We start from the raw sequence: 21,687 nt of genomic DNA on the forward strand, positions 1-21,687 counted from the left end.
TCTAGGTTGAACCATTCCTCTCTACTGTTTAAAAGCCTTCAGGTGTGCCTTGTTGCCTCTAGGATAAAGCTCCAGACCCTGCTGTGGTGCTGGCCTACCTCTCTCAGAGATGAGTTTAACTAACACTGGATACTCTCCCCTGGAGTGTAGATGTTCAGAGATGGGGGTCCGCTGAGGGTGAGGATGTCAATGTCTGTCTAGCCCAGTGCACTCAGTCAGACATCAGAAATCAAACTCTGAAGGCACAGATCTAATTTTATTTAGGTTTGTACAGGACATATATAGGCACATTATCCAATCAGGTTAACACGCTTGTTAAAGCATAACAGAGTCAGCCTATAGGTGAACTATACGTCGAGGTAGTGTAAACAAACCAAGCCTGCCTAAGCAATTCTGCCCAGCAACAGGTCTGAGACAAAGGACTCGGGGGATGGGAAGCTCCTGCACACAGCATAAGGCAAGGCAGCGCGGGTGAGCTCACATCACAGCTTGCTGGGATGCTTGAGAGAGCAAGGCCTCCCCTCAGTTCCTAGCTCAGCCTCAACAGCTGCAAAGACCTTCATTCCATGGCGAGTCTTCACCATTACCTCAGTTTCTCTGTCCAGACAGTTTGGCTTACTTAGACCATGGTGTCAGTGACTGCTGTCAGATAAGCTTGAGGAATGTTCCCTACACTGGAGGTATCTTTTCTCCTCACATTCTGCTGTTTTTTGGCCTCAGTGTCTACACAAGGTTTTCCTTTTGCCTGGGATGCCCTCATCTCCATTCTTCCCATTTTCCAGAGTGATGGTGAATTAGTCTAGCCTCATTTCCTCCCAGAATGATTTCTTTCAGGTTGAATTTCCTAACTTTCTTTCAGTGTATTGCAATTATATGATGATGTTACATAAGAATATAAACTTCTTAAGGTCATGGACTGATTTTATTTGACCTGGTAACCTTAGAAACTAGTATAATAGCTTCTATAGACCAGATACTTAGTACTTGATTCTCCAAGAAATAAAGGGCTCCATTAGTGAAGGAGACTTCTTGGGGAGATGGAATGTAAGCTGGTCTTTGAGGATTTAACAGTGAGCAGGGAGTGAAGAATGGGATTCCATGCAAAAGGCAGATTTGGCCTTAGGTAAAATAATAAAATAACATGCAGTGTTGTTTTATTACACTGCCTTTGGCCCTGAGTCATTCATTTCTCTACCTCTTAGGTAACTGCCATTCTATACTGTTTGCATTAAAGAATTTACATTTTATGTGATGATAAATGTCATACATATTTATGAATCTCATAATGCAGAAAACAATACATATATGTGAATATGTGTTTATTTCTATTTTTTTCCCTCTATTATTCTCCTCTGCTCTGAATCACACCACATATTCTCAATGTCTTTGGTAAAAAGCACATATCACCTTGGATAGTATACAAAAATCTTCCCTGATGGTACACAGATTCATTTTTAAAATCTTAAAAAATGCCATGCTCAAATACGCCTCCTTACTTCCACATATGCTTTTCCTGTGAGGGGTACCTTGCCTACTTCCCTATTTTTTGCGTGGTCTTCTCTTACCTGGCCTTCAAAATAGCCTACAAGCTTCATTCTTCAGGACGCCTTCCCTGACCTTGATTCCTATACCCCCTGCCACACAAACTTGATCTGAGCTTGTTTTCTCTTGCTTCCCTAGCATTCACTTCCTGCTCAGAATCATTTATTACATTTTAACTATTAACTCTGACACAGTATTGAAAGAATGAAGCTAGTATTTCAAGAAGGTTATTTTGATAAGAGAGAGTCATAAACAGAGACTACACAGTGGATCATCATGTTCATGTAGGAGTGAGAAGAGAGGGAGAAATATATATAAATTTTCCAAGGAATAGTTGATGGATTTCACTGATTGGAGATGGAGAAGGAAAAAGGCTGTTGAGATAAAGATGACTATGAGACAGTGACAATGGGATTCACACAGAATTTTTGATCTACTCATAAAAGTGTTGGCTGTAGTTGTGGAGGATGAAAGAGTTTGTTGTTCAGGAATATGTCTAGCAGGCAATTGGAGCAAATTATACTGGTGCAGATAAAGGAAACTATGACTGACTATACAAAGTAGGCTGCTAGAATTCATTGTATAGTAGAAGTAGCAGGTAGAATTAATAGGTTAAAGGATTTTGAAAGACTAAACTTGTGAATTTGGTTCAACACTCTTGAGCCTTGAAGAATATGCACAATTAAGGAAGGCAGAGAAGGAAGAGAGCTGGAGAAGGAGTGACAACTGAAGAGGGGATAGGCAAGTAATTCTCATTTTCAAGACTCATTTTCATTGTTTTTGTTTTAGCCCTATTAATCTTAGGTTTGCTATAGAAGATATCAAAATTTCTCCAATTACTGCCAAATAGAAACTAGGAGGATCCACATGGAAACTGTCTCCTTAAAAAACCAAACTGTTGCTGAATTTGTCCTCCTGGGCTTCTATGACATTCCTGAGCTCCATTTCCTTTTCTTTATTGTGTTCACTGTTGTCTACGCCCTCATTGTCATAGGGAATATGCTGATCATTGTGGTAGTGATTAGCTCCCAGAGGCTGCATACACCCATGTATTTCTTTCTGGCTAATCTCTCCCTCCTAGAGATCCTCTATACATCCACGGTGGTGCCCAAAATGCTGGAGGGCTTCCTGCAGGAGGCAGCCATCTCTGTGATTGGTTGCTTGCTCCAGTTCTTCATCTTTGGTTCTCTAGCCACAGCAGAATGCTTCCTGCTGGCTGTTATGGCATATGATCGCTACCTGGCAATCTGCTACCCACTCCGCTATCCACTCCTGATGGGGCCTAGATGGTGCTTAGGGTTGGTGGTCACGGCCTGGCTCTCTGGCTTCATGGTAGATGGATTGATTGTGGTCCTGATGGCCCAGCTGAGGTTCTGTGGACCCAACCACATTGATCACTTTTACTGTGACTTCATGCCTTTGGTGGTCCTGGCTTGCTCAGATCCCAGAGTGGCCCAGGTGACAACGTTCGCTCTCTCTGTAGTCTTCCTCACTGTTCCATTTGGACTGATTCTGACATCCTATGCTCGCATCGTGGTGGCTGTGCTGAGAGTTCCTGCTGGGGCCGGCAGGAGGAAGGCTTTCTCCACATGCTCCTCCCACCTTGCTGTAGTGTCCACCTTCTACGGAATGCTCATGGTCTTGTACATCACACCCTCAGCTGTCCACTCCCAGCTCCTCTCCAAGGTCTTTGCCTTGCTCTATACTGTGGTCACTCCCATCTTCAATCCTGTCATCTACACCCTGAGGAACAAGGAGGTTCATCAGGCACTACAGAGGCTTCTTCAAATTAAACAAGTGGAAACATCTGGTTGAAGAAAGAGGGTAGTGAAAATTTCATCTTGGACTTTGGACTTTGAGAAGTCTCCAGAATTGACTGGAAAGGAATACCTTTGTTCTATTCCAACATTCCCCTTTGTAATGTATAAAGCTGCTGTCCCCCGCCCTTTCTGTTGCAGTCATTTTCCCCGCCTCCCAACCACTTGTCAATCTGTGAACATCCTAGCTAGCTATTGGTTCATCAGTCAGCTTGCAAGTATCCTTCTCCAATATTGGTCCCCTGTTAGCCTGGCAGAATTCAACTGCTTTACTGTAGCTACCCCTCCATCTTTTCTCATCCTTCTGTCTCTCCTCCTCACTCTCTCTATCCTCCTGGCTTTCACACTCTCTCTAGCACACACCCTATCTCATTCTCTTTCTTTTCCTCTCATTTTCTCTCTTACCTTGCAGGGAGACACTCTGTTTGCTTAATAAACTCCCTTATGTGATTTCCTGTGTCCGGCGTGGTTTCCATGGGATTCCTTACACCCTTTAGCTTTTCTGTAGTTAAACTAAAACACCAAAAATGAAGACAGTAGAGCAGTACTTTTCAAATGCTAGTTTAAAAACTTATTTAAGTTCCTTTTAGTTCTTTTTTAAATATGCCATAAAAATTACCTTGATTTGATCATTACCCATAGCCTATGCTATGTGTGTATTGAATATGAACATATAAATTGAATTATCACATTGTACACCATAAATATATGTAAGTAAAATAATAAGGAAAATGAAAATAGAGAAATAAAAGAGTAATATCAAAACAAATTGAGAAATATTACCTATTTATATTATTGCTAGAAGATATTTCAAAAATTCTTTGTATTTATGTATCATAGAGCTTATAATCTGATTTTCCATTGAATACTATGTCTTGAAAAAAAATATTTACTTCTTTATTCTTCTGGGGTTCCTAGTGTGACTAAACATGATTTGCTTAAATAATCTATGGTTGGGAACTTTTTTAGTTGTAATGTTGAGAACAGGGTGATATCTGTGCAGCTACCTTGTATAAACAAGCTGTTCCTCGAATCAACCTGTGAAAACCCCCCTAGGAAGGGGCGCACAAACACTAAGGGATGAGGAACTGTCTTAATCACCAGCATGCAGGCAGTTGCGACTATGCCCTCGAAAACCAATACAGGACAAACAGGACTGCTGGGCCCCCGGGCTTGCCAAAGTTGTTAAGAGATTTCTGTCTGAGGAATGTGCAGCTGCATGGAGACCTTATCTATCAAGGACAGGGGGGCCTAGCCCCGACTCATCTCCTGCATAGTTCACCCCTTCTCTCCTCCTTTCTTCCTCCAGGACCTTTTAGTTCTGGCGGGACCCAATGAGAATCAAATAAATTGGCAGGACCCAACCAAAGAGGACAAATGTTTAGCTGTTCAAATGTTAACCAATAATATACAGGTTTTTGTGTGTGAATGCTTGAAAATCTCTTAAATAGAGTGCTTTCTCACTCCTCAGGGCCGCTCCCCACTCAGCCATTGTAGTGGTCTGAGAGGCTGGTTGTGGTTCAAGCTCGAGCTTGCAATAAAACCTCGTTGTGTGTCTTGCATTATCGTGTGTGCACTTTGACTCTCTGGGGATCGGTTGATATCGAACCCCAACAGTAATTAATTTGTTTATTATCTGTACATTGTGAAATTCAGATTTTCCTATAAATAAATTTTTTGGATGTTGTTGAGAACAAGGTGATATCTGTGTAGCCATGTTGTATGAACAAGCCATTTCAGGAACTGACCCGTAAAACACCCCCAGGAAAGGGCGTGCAAACATTAAGGAATGAGGAACTATCTTAACCACCAGGATACAGGCAGGTGCTACCCTCAAGAGCCATTACAGGATAAACAGGACATATTGGGCCCCTGGGGTTTATCAAGGCTGTTAAGAGATATCTGTCCGAGAAATGGGCAGCTGCCCGGAAACCTTATCTATCAAGGACGGGTGGGGGGCCTAGCTCCGACTCATCTTCTGCATAGTTCACCCCCTCCCTCCTCCCTTCTTCCTCCAGGACTGTTCAGTTTTGGTGGAACCCAATGAGATTCAAATAAATTGGTGGGATCTAACCAAAAAAGAACAAATGTTTAGCTGTTTGAATGCTAACCAATAATGTACAGGTCTTTGTATGTGAATGATTGGAAATTTCTTAAATAGAGTGCTTTCTTATCCCTCGGGGCCACTCCCCACTCAGCCATTGTAGTGGTCTGAGAGGTTGGTCGCGTTCCAGGCTTGAGCTTGCTTTGAATAAAACCTCGTCGTGTGACTTGCATTACCGTGTGTGCACTTTGAATTTCTGGGGATCGGTCAACATTGAACCCCAATACTATCAACATCATCTCTTACATAAATTTATAGTGAGGTAGCAACTTGACTGGATACTGAGTGCATCTTTTTTCCCCAGCAAGATATCACAAGTTTGCTATGCTATTTTTGAAGCCAGAATTGGGGACAGGCAGTTAGTGTAGAAATAGGGGATGTGGTCAAATCGAGGAAATGGAGGCCTTGAAAGCAATCTGCCTCTGGAAGTTGGAGACTGCCCCTGGGAGAATAAAATGTCAAGGATCTCTGGAGCTCATTGATTACCAAATTTACCTGTGCTGATCAAGGACAGCAAGCAAGGAGCTGCTAATTAATGCCTCCTGGGACCTTGCCTGGCTGAATCACTTTGGCCCTCCTCCTGCCCCATCTGCTTCTCACTTTTTACATCTCACCTGCAAAACCAGGCCTAGTCATGTAGGCAGGAAGGAGAGATAAGTGGGGAAAGAACTGGAGAACAAAAGAGACCTTAACCTATAAAAGATGTAGGGTGCGCTCACTTCTTGGGACTTTAGAACATCAGCCATGGCCCCCCTTCTCCCTCCAGGGAGAAGTCTGTATTATTAATACTTTTAAATAAAACCTGCTTAATATGCTTGCCTTGGCGTGCTTCTCTCTCTCGTTTTTTTTTTCACAGCAGGAACTCATTTATTGAGGAAATCACACAGCTTTTATGTAGGGTGGGGGCTAGGCGGGAATCAATTAGCTTAAAGGTCAGCAAGGAGGGGTGGGGGTGGGGAGGTTCATGCAGGTGAGAGTCCCATAGGACTATATGGCAAGCATGAACTGATCACGTTCGCGGACCTGTTGTTAACCAATCCCTGATGGTGGTCTGATTTATCGCCATTAACTATTGAAACCACCTTTGAGGCCTTGATCTTGCTCACTCACCAGGGAGTAAGGAGTCAGCCTGAGTTAGTTAACGCGTAATTAGTCCCAATATATCTCCCTTTTTTGTTTTATATTAAGGGTGTGTCTGTCTTAGGTTGCCCCGGGAGGGTCTTACCCGTCATGGAACATCACCCTAGCAGTTTGGGGGTCTGCCTTACTCAAAGGTGTGCCTGTCTTAGATTGTCCTCCTCTGAGGATCTTACCCGTCATTGACTACCACCTTAGCACTTCAGGCAGGCCCCTCAGGAGGAGCAGGGCTTAAGGGAGAGACACTTAGACTCCAGTGTTCTGATATGAGTGATCCATGATCCTATAGTACTCCTAATCATCATTATGAAGGGCAGTATAATGCTGTCGGGCCACCATGAGCTGAACAGACTTAGCCTGGCTTTTCAGTAAATGGATAAGCTTATCGATTATGCAAGGCCCAAAGGTGAACACAAAGATAATGGTGATTAGCCGTCCCCTAAGCGGGAGGAGGTAGGGGAGCCACCCATGTAACCCAGTCCAGAGGAAATTAGAGTGGAGCTGGCTCCAACAATGTTCCAGATCTTCTTGTAGGTTTTTGATTTTATCTTGTACACTGCCAGAGCCGTTGGCGTAGAAACAGCGCTCTTCACCAAGGAATAAGCAAAGCCCCTCCTTCCTTCACTGTTAGCAGATCCAAACCATGACAATTTTGCAGGATGACAGTGGTCAAGGAATCAAGTTGAGCCTGTAGATCTAAGATGGTAGAGCTGCAAAGTGCAATGTTGGGAGCTCTGTGTAGCTCTCAAGGAAGTCCACTGTCCAAAATCATGAGGTCAGAGACCCCAATCTCAATCACTGTTGTCCCATTTTTGCTACTGCTCATTACACTCTTTCTTAAATGTCATTTTAAGCAATTTACATATATTGACTCCTGAGTCTATATGAACATTAGTTAACACAATTTAACATTATATCTAAAATATGAATTAAAGAAAGGCTGAGAGAGCTTTTAACTTTCCTTTTGTGTGGCAAAGTGGCAAAATGTTTTTATGTTTCACAATATTAACCTTTAAACAAATTAGGCTCTAACTTTTAGAAATACAGTTACACTTAAAATTTTTATCTTGGTGTAAAAAGTAACAAATTTTACATATACCCTATTGATAATGTTGTGCCCAAAGGCTTGAGACCCCACAAGGACCACCAGAGACCACGATCAATGCAAGCAGCAAAGAGTCATTTATTAGCAAGTTCGAACTGGTCCTCTGCGTCCTTAACCAGTGACGCTAAGAGAGGCCCTGAGCCCTCGTTAGCAGGGTTTTTATAATGAAAGGCAAGCAGTTTTACAGTGTTCTTTTAATTGGTTAACATTTGAACAGCTAAACATTAGTCCTCCTCTGGTTGGGTCCGGCCAATCTATTTGATTCTCATTGGGTCCTGCCAGAACTGAACGGTCCTAGTGGAAGAAGGGAGGAGGGAAGGGTGAACTATGCAGGAGATGAGTCGGGGCTAAGCCCCGCTCCCGTCCTTGACGGATAAGGTCTCCAGGCAACCGCACATTCCTCAGACAAATATCTCTTAACAACCTTGGTAAGCACAGGGGCCCAGCAGTCCTGTTTGTCCTTGAGACAGTTAGCAGCACAGATACCACCCTGCTCTCAACATCTCAACATCCCCCCTTTCCAAGAACATTTAGAGAGCCAATCTTGGGTCTCTACTGTTCTAATTCTTGCTGCTTAATGGGCTGATATTGGGCCTTTAGCAACATTAGCTGTACTATATTTATTCTATCTTTAACAAAAGCAATTAACTTATTGATTATACAAGGTCCTATAGTTAAAGCTAGTAACAACAATAGGGGTCCTACCATAGCGGACACCAGAGTAGTTAACCAAGGGGAAAAATTGAACCAGGATTCAAACCAGTTCTGACTAGCTTCCCGTTCTTTCTTTCTGTTTGTTAGTCCTTCTCTGACTTTTGCCATGGATTCCCTCACTACTCCAGAATGATTAGCATAAAACTAACATTTTTCTCCCAGAGCTGCACATAGACCTCCTTGCTTACAGTCTTTAAAGGCAGGTAAATTTGGTAATTGATGAGCTCTGGAGATCCTTGACATTTCATTCTTCCAGGGGCAGCCTCCAACTTCCAAAGGCAGATGGCTTCATGGCTTCATTTCCTCAAATTGACCCGATTCCCTATTTCTACACTAACTACCTGTCCTTAATTCTGACTTCATTTACCCCTCTAATACTAGGAACTCCTTCACTGCTGTAGGGAAAATGGGTGATGACCAATCTGACTTCTTCGAGCTGGAAGTGAGCAGCGTGGGGCAAGCAGTTTGGAGTTCCCTTTTTAGAAATCGGGTCAACTGAGGGGTCCAAGGTAGAAGTCTGGTTGGGGAAGAGCAGGCTGTAAACTCATCTGGGGGTGGGTGCTTCTATGATAGAAGAACAAAAAGACATGAGTACTGAAATGAGATTAGTACAAAGTAAATGTTGCAGCATCTGAAACATGCCACTGAGTATCATGAAAATGACAAAAGTCAATCTCTCACCAGAGGTGGAAGAACTGAGAAATTGTTCCCATAACTAGGCCTAGCAAAGGCTGGAGAGGACAAGACCTTTATTTGGGGACTTTAACATTGTCCAGGTTATCAGGAATGTAAACACAATATTTAACTCTTAATGTCATTGAGGTCCCCAGAAAATATAGTTAAGCTACTTAATGTCATCTGATTTTTGTAAAATATTCCTTTATTGGTATAACCTGTGTTTAGTAGAGATCTCTATACTTCTGTTACTTAGGGATAGATAGTCATATGAGCAAACATAGATAAAGCCTACCTGTGACTACAGGCCTTAAAGTGACTAAAATCTTCTGACTCTGGCAGTTTCTCTTGATAGTTATCAGGCACATTTGCCTAAGAATCTTTCTTTTGTAGCTTCTACTCTTAATTTTAGTGGGTTAACACAAGTGTACATCTTAAGTTACTTTTAACTATTATTATTATTTTTTTTAATGCCCAAGAATGGCTATATTTTGGTTTTAACTGTTTTGCTGGGTGTCCAAGACCAAGCTGGTCAAATTGACCTGGTTCCTGTCTTGTTAAAGAGTCAGCTGAGTTTCCACAGGGGCCACTCATAGAGAACTTAAGAGCAACTTCTTAGCTCCATTAGTGCCATTGGTTAGGCAGGGTCTTCTCGATGAGGTGGCTTTCCTTGAAAGCATTAGGGGTGTCTCCCTTTTTCCATGACCCTCCTCTGCAGCAGATGCACTGAGCGATTCTCATCCTCTAGTCTCAACAATCTCCTTGATCAGGAGGTTGTGTGACCCAGAGTTGCATCACTCCTTAGAGAAGTCCTCTTATTCCCTGGGTTCAGGCTGACTTTGAGGGCAAGATACTGTTTTTTTTTTTTTTTTCTTGGCCTCTGTATTTAATTCCAATTTCTAAGTTTGATCTTAATCATCCAGCAAGCCAGTCTCACCAGTCATACAGTAAGAGTACTGGGCTTTAAGTTTAATGTCCATAACTTTACAGTCATTTACCCTTTTATTAAAGTACTACCACATACTATCTGTTTTGAAGGTGATGGCCTATTATCACAAGTTACCTAGGTTGTATGTTCTGAAAGCAGCTACTTCTGTAAAATAGTAACAGGCAACAGTTTTACAAAATGAAATTAGCAAGAGTAAAAACATATTTAGCTTGTATAATAGTTATCTTGAATTTTGGCTGAGTTCTACATTATATACCCTGTTTGAGATCACAGTAATCTTTACAACAAACATCAAAATTTTGAGCACAACTTTAAATGAGTTAAAGCCTGGCTTACTTTGGAGTCATTCTAACATGTAGCAGGGTGAGGCAGAGCCTTATCTCAGGTAAGGCAGGGCTCTTCACAAGTCTTAAGTAAAATGTTCTAATCCTAAAACTAATTTTTGCCCCTTTTGCCATGACCAGCATGACCAAATTTTCAAGTTCAGTGAGGGTCAAAGGAGTATTAGAAAATAAAGGTTTATAAACACAGATTTTGAAGATTAAGCTGAGATCAGATGGAGCTCTGTTCTCTGATGGAAATGCAGATCTAAAGAGTTATGTTAGCAACATTTATACATGTCTTATTATTAAGTTAAAGACTATGTAAGCATTATTCTTTGTTTTCAGGAGAGTTACAGAGACTAGACCATCTACATAACTTTTTCCCACAACTGCAAAGTGCAATGTTAGGAACTCCGTGTAGCTCTCAAAGAAGTCCACTGTCCAAAGTTACTGTAAGGTGGGCAGGAACTAGAGAAGGGAACTGATGAAACACTGGTTATCTAGCAAAACAATTTCTTTCTGCCCAAGAGCTGTGTGCCTGATATCAATGTAAGAGCTGATAGGACTCCTGTACAGAGCCTCCCCAGGGAGGTTACTGCCACAGCAGTTAGGCATCTTGCGCTCCTACACAGGAACACTCCCAGGCACCAGGCATGCTACAGTCATGAAGTCAGGGACCCCAATCTCAGTCATTGTTGTCCCATTTTTTGCTATTGTGCATTATACTCTTTCTTAAATGTCATTTTAAGAAGTTTACATATATTGATTTCTGAGTCCATATGAACATTAGTTAACACAGTCTAACATTATATCCAAAACAGGAATCAATCAAAGAAAGGCTGAGAGAGCTTTTAACTTTTCTTTTGTGTAGCAAAATGCTTTCACCTTCTACAATATGAACCTTTAAACAAATCAGGCTGTCACTAACTCTTAGATATACATTTACATTTAAATTTTTATCTCAGTGAAATAAGTAACCAATTTTACATATATCTTACTGATAATATGTCCCATAATAGAACATTAAATGATAGAAATAAATCCCCAATAAAATGTACTCTTTAAGTTTAATATTACCAGTACAGACAAGTTTATTCTGGAGAATAGCAGCGTGACAAATTTCCTGCTTTAAAAACTTGTATACCTGGAAAATATGAATACATTTAATATACAAGGAGTGACCATTTCACAATTACCTTGACACTTTAATATTACTAAATTCAGTTTTTAAAGAAAAATTTAGACTCTGTAACATAGTACAATACTCTTAACAGTTGTTTAACCATAATTGTATAAACCCCAATTTTTAAGACTAATTGTTTTAAAGAATAAAACATAATAGACACAAAGTTAAGAGTAAATTAATATTTCTAAGAAATCCTTGTCATTTTACCATATAGATTAAACTTTGGTTTATATCAGAGCATTAGTATTTTACCTTAGGAAAAACCTTAAATAGCTTTAACTGTGTCACATACATACAACCAACTTAGTTACATGCAAACTTGTTGAAACTTGCCCTTTACAGACTTTCTTAGCACTTACTTAGACCCTCATGTATTTCATCACATAAGTACTTTCTTACCCAGAAACATTTTGTTCTTTACTAAATATATTTCCATATGTAGAACCTTTTATTTTTTCTTTCCTATGTGTTGACCTTTTTGTTCACATTCTGAAACTCTTAAGAAATTTCTTAATTTATATAAATTACTCCATTTTAATAAGATTAAATATTTTGTTATTTATAGTACTCTAATTGAAACACAGTTGAAACTTTTGAAATCCTTTGTATATAGAATTGTACCTGTTAGGACATAACTCTTAGTAACCTTGTTTTTCGTTTAGTGATAGTAATTTTCTCTACAAATACATTTGAGTAATCCCATACATGTCAACTCTAATTCACTTATTTTGTAAAAACCAAGATATCAGACAAGTGTACCAACAGTATTTGCTGTCTCTTTCCTGTGGAAGAAAAGTCCTAGAAAAACTGATGTTATTAGTTTGACCACCTACAGACTTGCGAGTTATTTTTGAAGACATTTTACTTTTATTAGTTTACCCAATTTGAACTGAACCTTTTTAAATCATGTGAATTAAAAGTATCTGGATCCATTTTTAAATTTTAATTTTAGGAGCGCTCAGTTTTGATACAGACAAAACATGACATCAGACAGCACGACATACAAATAACACAAAATCAAAGGACTTGTAACTTTATAGGTGAATCTCCATTGCAATGTAACAGATGTACAAAAACTCTAGTTGAATAAAAAATAGAACTGATGAAAAAAGTCATGAGCTCAAAAAAAATGTAGAATTCCAAACAAACAAGAGTCCTGGAAAAATGATATGGCCGTTAATTTCTTTAGTAAAGTACCATAAAATTTACTTTTGCTGGAGTTCAGGTAAGACTCCTTTTGCTCTTTTTTTTTTTTTCTCTTGGGTTTGAGACTGGTCTCCTACTAAGCATTTTGACTTCTTCCATTTACATTTCAATGTAAGGAGCTGACAGGTTTTAGCAGAAACTTTGTGCCTAGGGCATTTTAACCCTTTTTCCTGGTTCAATTCAGGTTTGGACACCGAAAATTGTGAAACAATTATCTCCCACTACTTGTGGGGAATGGAGCTACTATATCATACTCCTTACTAGGACATGCCACTGATGGTTGGGCTGGTTACTCCCTCCACACCGGCATATGTGGGACCTCGTGGCAGGAGGACTAGGTGGGCTGGGCTGGGGAATGGAAGTAGAAACAGCTGAATCAAAGTTGGAGGAGGAGGAGGGATTAAGAGGGGGAGAAGAAGGAGGCATTTTCAGGAAGAGCAGAGAAGCACAAGAAAGAAGAGACTTGAAGATAAGGAATCCCTTTCCATCTGCCCACTCGCTCACGGAAGCTGTGTGCCAATATCTTTGGTAGCCACACTCCACCTTCCCATGGAGTGATCTTTCATCCCAGCACAGGCCAATTTGTTATCAGTAGTCATTCCTTCCCAAACTAACATTTTAACATTTACCGGGAAGGCCTTACAGGGAGGGGGGAGGTTAGGGTCAGTGAGTTCTCGCCCAGTATCATAAAATGGTCGCTGGGAAGATTTCCCGCCATCCGGAAGGAGGAGGGCCGGGGCTTTTATTGGAGTCTGATGTGGCCCCAGAATATAAGATGGTGGCAATGAGCCTCCCTGGGGTGGTAGTGGGCCCTCCCTATGTGTAGAGGCTGGCTGCCCTCGTGGTTCCTCAACCTTGGGAGGAGCGGATGGAGATGGATTGGGCTCCTCATTAAAGGTCTCCCAATGTTGCTTACTATGTGGCAAGTTTCTGGAAGGAGATGCAATGGAGGAGCCAGCGGTTCTTTAGGTGGCTGCTTTTTGGGGGGAAACTTGGAGCCCCCTTTGGGAGATCCTGGAGAGAAGCAGGCCTTAAGGGCAGATAATGTAGGGTAGACTCCCAATGGGGGAACCTCTCCTAAATTGATTTCCCTCGTCCTAACAAGTTGTTCTACATGATCCCATGTGGACCAGTCAAAAAGATTAGCGGCAGGAAGCCAAGGGGCCACCCGAGTAAAGGTGTCCCAGGCTTTTTCCGCCTGTGTATCAGACCATTCAAGGCCCCTACTTGAGTCTAAGAGCTGAGAGCGCAGGGTCACCATGTGTGTTGTGTGTTCGCCCCATCTTTTCGGGGATGCCCTTACCTCGGAACTCGCTTGGCCCGATCTGCCGGTACTTTCAGTTTCGAAGCTGCCTCTTCGCTTTGGCTGCGGATCAGCCTTGAGGGGCCCCAGGTTGGACACCAGATGTCGGGGTCTTAAACCCCCTTGCTCTTCTTGACCAGCGGCAGGGGAAGGGGACACTCCCCAACAAGGTCAGACCGGGATAAGTAGGGTCGACTGACTGCCCGCATGCAGCCCCCTGGAGGACAATCAGACATGTCAGGGAGACCCATCACAGCAGGAACTCCTTGGTGTGCTTCTCTAATGTTCAAACTTCAACATTAGAGGGAGCAGAACTCATCACCAGTAAATGGCGGTATCATTTTTATGGCATCACACCATGAGATACAATGTTCAGTTGCCTTATTTCTAGAGAGGCAATTTTTATTATTGGTCAGTGAGTTCAGGTGATATTAGCCTGATCCATTGATTACTCAGTTCCCAATTAACCTTTCACATAATATTTTTATCATCCATTGATAAAAGTTAATGATTGATACCTAGAGTGATTTAGTTCTTTCAATATGTTTTGTTTTAATGTTTTGAATATGTTTGTAAGTAGCTGTTGTAATGTCTTTGAAGAGTTTTACATCTAGTCCTTATTAGTTTTAGTTATTTTTGACTTTTTTTGAATATTGACTGGATTTTCCACAAGTCTTTGTATGATTAGCAATTATTTGTTAAGATTCTGGATTCTGCTAATTTGTCATGAATAATGTGTGTTGTTTTCCGAGCAAGTCATTTCAATTCAACGAGGATCATGTTGAACTTGGGTAGGGTTAATTTAGAATAGTGCGGGTCTGTGGAAAGCTCAAGGTGTTTGGCAAGCTTCATGTGATTCAATCTCTAATTTACCCCTTCTTTATAGATGTTGTTTTAGCCTCTTAGGACAAATTTAGAGTGGGTCTCACTCAAGTATGTGGTCCTCACTCTTAAGGCTTGGCTGCTCAGTGTCTCAACTGGATAAGACAGGGGTACTAATGAGGTGTTTATGTAGTTTTTTCATCTTAGCAGAGCAGAGAGCACACACTTTTTGTATGGGTCTACCTTAAGCCTGATCTATCTCTAGTATCTGTTTTCTTTCAATTCTGAAACAATTCTTCTCTGACAAGTCTCAAATAGTTTGTCCTTCACATGTACAACCTAATTATCTGTCATAACTCACAGATTCCATCATCAAATAAACCTCCAAGATGCCCTCTATACAGCTCCTTCCTTTCTGATGCCCCATCCTCCTGCTGACTCCAAAACACTCTGATTTGTTTTGTCAGGTCACTGAGATTGATACCTTTGGTTATTCATGATGAATTCAAGTTTTTCTTCCTTAAATGTTGAAGTTTGAACATGAGAGAATCATGCTGAGGCAAGCATAGAAAGCAGGTTTTATTTAAAAAGTAATAACACAGTCTTCTCCTGGGAGGGAGAAGGGAGCCATGGCTGGTATTCTGGTATCCCAAGAAGTGAGAGTGCCCTGCCCCTTTTATAGACTTTTATTTCCTTTGTTCCGCTCTCTCCCCTGTTATTTCTCCTCCTGATTAGGCCCAGGAATGCGGTGGGATGGCCAATAGGTGAGAAACACCTGTTGTGAGAAACACCTTGTTGGCAGGGGGAAGAACCAAATGGAGTGGTCCAGGCAGGTAGCACCCCAGGGGGCATTAATTAGCAACTCTGTCTGCAAACTTTTGGGAGGGGAAGTATAGGCAGGTAATCTTGGTGATCAAAGGGCTCTGGAGACATTAAACATTCCAACCTTTCAGGGGCGGTCTCAAACTTCCAGGATCCAAACTGGCCTCCATTTTCTCTATCTGACCTGATCATCTATCTATCCTAACTGTCTGTCTTTAATTCTGGCTTCAAGACTGCCTGTGATCTTCTGCTTGGAATTCATTTCTTTGAGCCATAGTAAAAAAATTATCCCTAGGGATAACTGGGCCATAGTAAGAAAATTATCTCCAGGGAGAAGGCTGTGTGATTGTGAGACTTATCTCCTGAGCTTCCTTTGCTTTAGGGATCAAAATCACAAATTGCCTGTTCTCCACTTTCTGACCAAAATTTCTTCATGTACTTTGTTTTGTTCTGAGAGGACTAGCTCAGTACTAGTTACTCCATCATGGCCAGAAGCAGAAAGTTCCCATAATATTTCAATAAAAGGTTTTGTTATGGCAAATACCTTGTTAGGCAAATATAATAATAAACTGTGTGCCTGAATCTAAAATCTTCAGTGTTGAAGGTGGATCATCATCTTTAGTGTATCTCACAATGTTTTCATATGTTAGGTGCTCAAAATATGCTTGTGGGACTGGATTAAATTTTACTGAATGATGATGAGGAAAATGATGGGGTGGGGTGTGTAGAACTGTTTTGTTGGTGGTGAAGGTAGATAGGTATGAGAAATGCTTAGTGGTAGTTATTACTGGGTCCTTGTTCCCCCAAAATCCCAAGTCACATAAAAATGCATTTTATAAACACATAAGCCCAAAGCAGCAAGATATACAAGTTATATTTTTATGTTCTATTCTGAAGACATATTCTTTTGTTACATGTACTTAGGACCAGAGGTATTAAAAATGATTAATAGTAGTTAACAATGTGTATATTTATAAAATCTTAGTCTAGATATCTTCCAGAAAGGAGGTTCTTACACTACTCAATTATCAATTTTTTAAATATATTTCTTAGTTGTGTATGGACACATACCTTTATTTTATTTTTAGGTGGTGCTGAGGATAAAACCCAGGGTCTTACATGTGCTAGGGAAGTGCTCTACCACTGAGTCACAACCTCAGCCCTCAATCACCAGTTCTTAAAGGGAGAAAATTTCTCCGTATCCATATTTTCTTTAAAAAAATTTTTTTTAAAGTTATACATGACAGTAGAGTCTATTTTGACATATTTATACAAACATGGGGTGTGTCTTATTCTAATTAGGATCCCAGTCTTGTGAATGTACATGATGGTGAGATTTACTATGGTGTATTCATATATTAACAGGAAAGTTATGTCATATTCATTCCACCGTCTTTCCTATTTCTATCTCCTCTTCCTTCTCTTTATTCCCCTTTGTCTAATCCACTGAACTTCTATTCTTCAACACCCACCCCCACCCCACTTGTTGTGCATTAGCATACACATATCAGAGAGAACATTCGACCTTTGTTTTTTTGAGATTGGCTTATTTCACTTAGCATGATAGTCTGCAGATCCATCCATTTACTGGTGAATGTCATAAAATCATTCATTATGACTGAATATTATTTCATTGTGCATATACACCACATTTTCTTTATCCATTCATCTGTTGATGGTTCCATAGCTTAGCTATTGTGAATTGAGCTGCTATAAACATTGATGTGATTGCATCATTGCAGTGTGATTTTAAGTCCTTTGGGTATATACTGAGGAGTGGGATAACTGCACCAAATGGTGGTTCTATTCTAAGTTTTCTGAGGAATTTCCATATTGTTTTCCAGAGTGGTTGCACCAGTTAGCAACCCCAGCAATATATGAATGTACCCTTTCCCTACATCTTCGCCAAAATTTATTGTGACTTATACTCTTGGTTGTTGCCATTCTGACTGGAGTGAGATAAAATCGCAGTGTAGTTTTAATTTATATTTCTCTAAGTGCTAGAGAACATTGTGGAAAATTTTTTCATGTATTTGTTGACCATTCTTATTTCTTCTGTGAAATATTTCTTCAGTTCCTTTGCCCACTTATTGATTGGGTTATTTGTTTTTTTGGAGTTAAGTTTTTTGAGTTCTTTATATATCCTGGAGAGTAAGGCTCTATTTTTCTTTAAAGGCTCTCTCCTCATGTTCTTGGTTTTTTTTCCTTTGCTGTAAAGAAACTTTTTAGATTGATGCCATCCCATGTATTGATTATTGCTTTTACTTCTTGCACTTTAACAGTCTCATTAAGGAAGTCAGGTCCTGACCTGATATGTTGGAGGGTTGGGTCTACATTTTCTTCTAGTAGGTGCAGGGTTTCTGGTCTAATTCCTAGGTTTTGGATCCACTTTGAGTTGAGTTTGTGCAAGGTGATAGAGAGGCATTAAATTCCTTTCTACTACATATGCATTTCCAGTTTTCCCAGCACCATTTGTTGAAGAAGCTATCTTTTCTCTGGTGTGTTTTTGGTGACTTTTTCTAGTATGGGATAACTGTATTTATGTGGGGTTGTCTCTGTGTCTTGTCTTCTATTCCATCAGTTTTTCTCCTTTATCTTGACTTGTCCTTGTCCAGTCAGCTCAATTTGGGCTTTGGTTCCTGTCCTCAGTGAGTCCTATAATGTATCCTTCTATGAAGCACAGAATTAAATTGGTATTACATCTTATCCTGCTACTGGTTCCCTGGTTTATTGTTTTCCTGACACCTTTTTGGATTTTTTTACCTCTGTCACCTCCAGAGCACCTGGTGACTAGCTTCCCTGACATTGTTGTTCAGTGGCAATCAGTGTTTGGCTGAAGATTAGATATCCAGAGAAAAAAAAAAAGATTTGTATTTACCAAATCCTGGGAAATAGGAGAGGTGGTTTATGAAACCAGAGGAGATAGGAACTTGAATTATCCATTCAGTCATTATTCATTTGAAAATAATTTCTGAACAAGTCATTAGATTAGAATTTAAAAGAAGGTATTAACTTCTAGATGACCCAGGAAGAAAGTGTAGACTAAGATGTGAATGTGGAAAAGAGAATACAGGCGGAGAACTTAAGAAGTATTCTTGCTGAGGCAAAATTATATCTAATCCATGTATCAAGTTATTCACCCAAATAGAATTATTAAGTGTTTCACTGAATCTATAATTCACAATGTACAATAACATGAAATATAGTGGATGATACAAATTAACATAACACACAGTCTCTTTTTGTTATAATACATGGTATACATAGGAAGACAAGGCAAACACACCATAGTGACTAAGCTAGTTAGTGTGTATTCCTTTTATAATGCAAAGAGATCACCCATATCACCCTTTGTCAGTCTGTCTTTGAAAGATCACTTCATTCATAGAGTGATGGATTGACCATTTTATTTTTTCACTTAAAACTTAATGAACACAAACAATGTACCAATTATTCATTTATTCTATTACAAAAGGAGTATTTTAGAAAAATCCTCCTGCTTGTAGCTGTCTTCCAATTCTTAGCCAAAGCATCAGAAACTAATCAGAAAGTTTGAAACATAGCACAAACACATGAATATATAAAACATTCTGAAAAGAGTGTCGCCACCTGCAGCAACAATCCTGAGGGTATTTGTTACCGCCTGCAGCAACAATCTCGCGGGTATTTATCGGAGGTGGTCTGGAAATAAACTACTTCTATTCCTGAGCTGCTTCCTTGCTTGCTTGCTTATTCTCTAGCCTATAGAGGAAAAGAAGCTTGTTTGATTTTAGAGGAAGAAAGGCTTTGAGAGAAAGATAGGCTTTGCTTATAGAGAAAGTTTTAGAGAAAGACAGACTTCTATGCTTATCAGAGATCTATTTCTTCTTAGAATTCTGCTGCTTCTTCTTAGAGGTAGGTCCTGCATCCTGTGAACTAGGTGCTATTTATCTGAGTACTTCTTAGTGGTGCATCCCGTGTACTGCGATCTGTGATCTATGACCTAGAGGTGTGTTCTCAGTTCTCTGCCCTACAATCTGCCTTCTGCCGCTGACTACTGCTTACTGCTTGCTGCTTCTTCTCTCTACTAGCTGCTACTTCTTACCTTCTGCCTACTGCCCGCTTATATTCCTTTCAAGAGGCGGAGGGTAGGGCCACGCCAGTTCCAGCTGCCCAATCATGGCAAAGGTCAGCACGAGCAGGAGCACTTGGGAGCACATGTGCACGCGTTGTGTGTGTGGACTTAATTGAATACGGCCAATGATAAATCACCTGAGTGTTTATGTTAACCGACTTCCTCACTGCCGATGTGATCAAAACAACTTCTGGCTGGCTGCCAGGCGCCATCTTGGCATAGTTTGCATGGCATAGCCCCCAGCAAAGAGGACTAAAGAGGGAAAATATCATTGGCTTAGTTTCTTTTCTCCTATTAGTGATGATGGTACTGATGACATTGATGACCTTTGTTGATGATAGCAAAGATGGTTTTGACTATAGTGAAGGTGATCTTCAGTATTAAACCACAGATAGAAATGTTAATAGGTATCAAAAGGGTCATAGTGATGTGAATGCATAAACAAGTTTCAATGATATTAGTGTCAAAGGCTATTTTATAAAGAGTCAGTCCAATTCAGTGTTCTTTCCAAGAAATCATGTAAGACTCTATGATGGCCATGATTTTGCCTGACTCTCTTTGTTAATGTGGGGAGCGGAAATAGGGAGTGACTTTTCTAAAAGTATATGGTTATGGGGAAGATCCATAATCTTGAGAACTTGCCATGCCCAGGATCCTTTTCAGTGAACTCTTTACATCCTTATTTCTCAGACTATAAATGAAAGGGTTTAGAGTGGGAGTTACCAGGGTATACATGACAGCAGCAACCAGCTCCCCAGAGGAGTGAGAAGTGGATGGGGGCTTCAGGTAGGTGGCAAATACTGTGCTGTAGAAGAGGATGACCATGGAGAGGTGGGAGCTACATGTGGCCAGGGCTTTCCTTTTCCCCTGTGCTGATGGAACTCTGGCCACAGTTTGGAAAATATGGGCATAGGAACTTATAATGCAGAAGAGAGCGCTGATTCCTAAAACCCCAGCCAGAGCCATTGTCAGGTCCTCATTGAGGTGGGCGTCAGAGCAAGAAAGCCAAAAGAGAGGGCCAAAATCACAAAAAAAGTGAGGAATCTCTTGGTTAGCATGGAAAGATAGCTGGGATAGCAACAAGATATGGACCAGAGAGACCAAGTGGGCCACTCCCCATGACATACCCACAAGCACCCCACATCTGCAAGGTCTCATTAGGAGTGGGTAATGCAGTGGATAGCAAATGGCAGCATAGCGGTCAATGGCCATGATTGCCAAAAGTAAGTTGTCCATGTCGGCAAAAACAGCAAAGAAGTATAATTGGGTCAGACACCCAGAGAAAGAGATGGATCCGTTGTGGGTCCACAAATCCTCCAGCATTTTAGGGACTGTAGTAGTAGTGAAGCAGAGATCCACTAGGGAAAGTTGGCTGAGGAAGAAGTACATGGGAGTGTGGAGGTGAATATCAGTGCCAATAGCCAGCAGAAGGAGGGAGTTCCCAAGGAGGCCCAACAAGTAGAGAACCATGAAGAGACAAAAGAGGAACCACTGCTTTTCTGGCTCACTGGACACCCCTGAGAGGATAAAGTCAGGAGTCTTGCTGCAGTTCATTCTGGTCCTGGTGCTTCAAGAAGGATTTGATGTGAAGAGATTCACTCCCTGCAGACACAGGTGTGCAGTAACCTGGATTTTGTCTTCTGTCAATTTGTCTCTCTTACACCAACCAAGGTTTGGAAACTAAAATATCAATGGAGGGACAAGAGTTGGAATTCATAAAGAACTGTCAATTGAGGAGGCACGAACACAATTTCCCTAGAATTTCTAAGTGTGCAAGTTCTGTGTGGATTAAACTTTGTATTATGTAATGGTATAACCAATCATTTTGAGAATCTGTTTTCCAGCATGATTTCTTTAAAGGCAAAGGC

The 21,687-nt window shown here is 40.7% G+C and overlaps 2 protein-coding genes across 2 annotated transcripts; one reads left to right on the plus strand and one right to left on the minus strand.

Annotated features, from left to right (window-relative positions):
• Window positions 1–2,409: 2,409 nt before the first annotated feature.
• On the plus strand, window positions 2,410–3,357 carry LOC124989356 (olfactory receptor 11A1). The gene has a single exon (XM_047559237.1). The coding sequence runs from the start codon at window positions 2,410–2,412 to the stop codon at window positions 3,355–3,357; it is 948 nt and encodes a 315-aa protein (XP_047415193.1).
• Window positions 3,358–20,428: 17,071 nt separating this feature from the next.
• LOC124989357 (olfactory receptor 1G1-like) lies at window positions 20,429–21,373 on the minus strand. Its single transcript, XM_047559238.1, has one exon. The coding sequence runs from the start codon at window positions 21,371–21,373 to the stop codon at window positions 20,429–20,431; it is 945 nt and encodes a 314-aa protein (XP_047415194.1).
• Between the last annotated feature and the right edge of the window lie 314 nt (window positions 21,374–21,687).

Source organism: Sciurus carolinensis, chromosome 7 (assembly GCF_902686445.1).
Source record: "Sciurus carolinensis chromosome 7, mSciCar1.2, whole genome shotgun sequence".
In the NCBI taxonomy this organism is placed as follows: domain Eukaryota; kingdom Metazoa; phylum Chordata; class Mammalia; order Rodentia; family Sciuridae; genus Sciurus; species Sciurus carolinensis.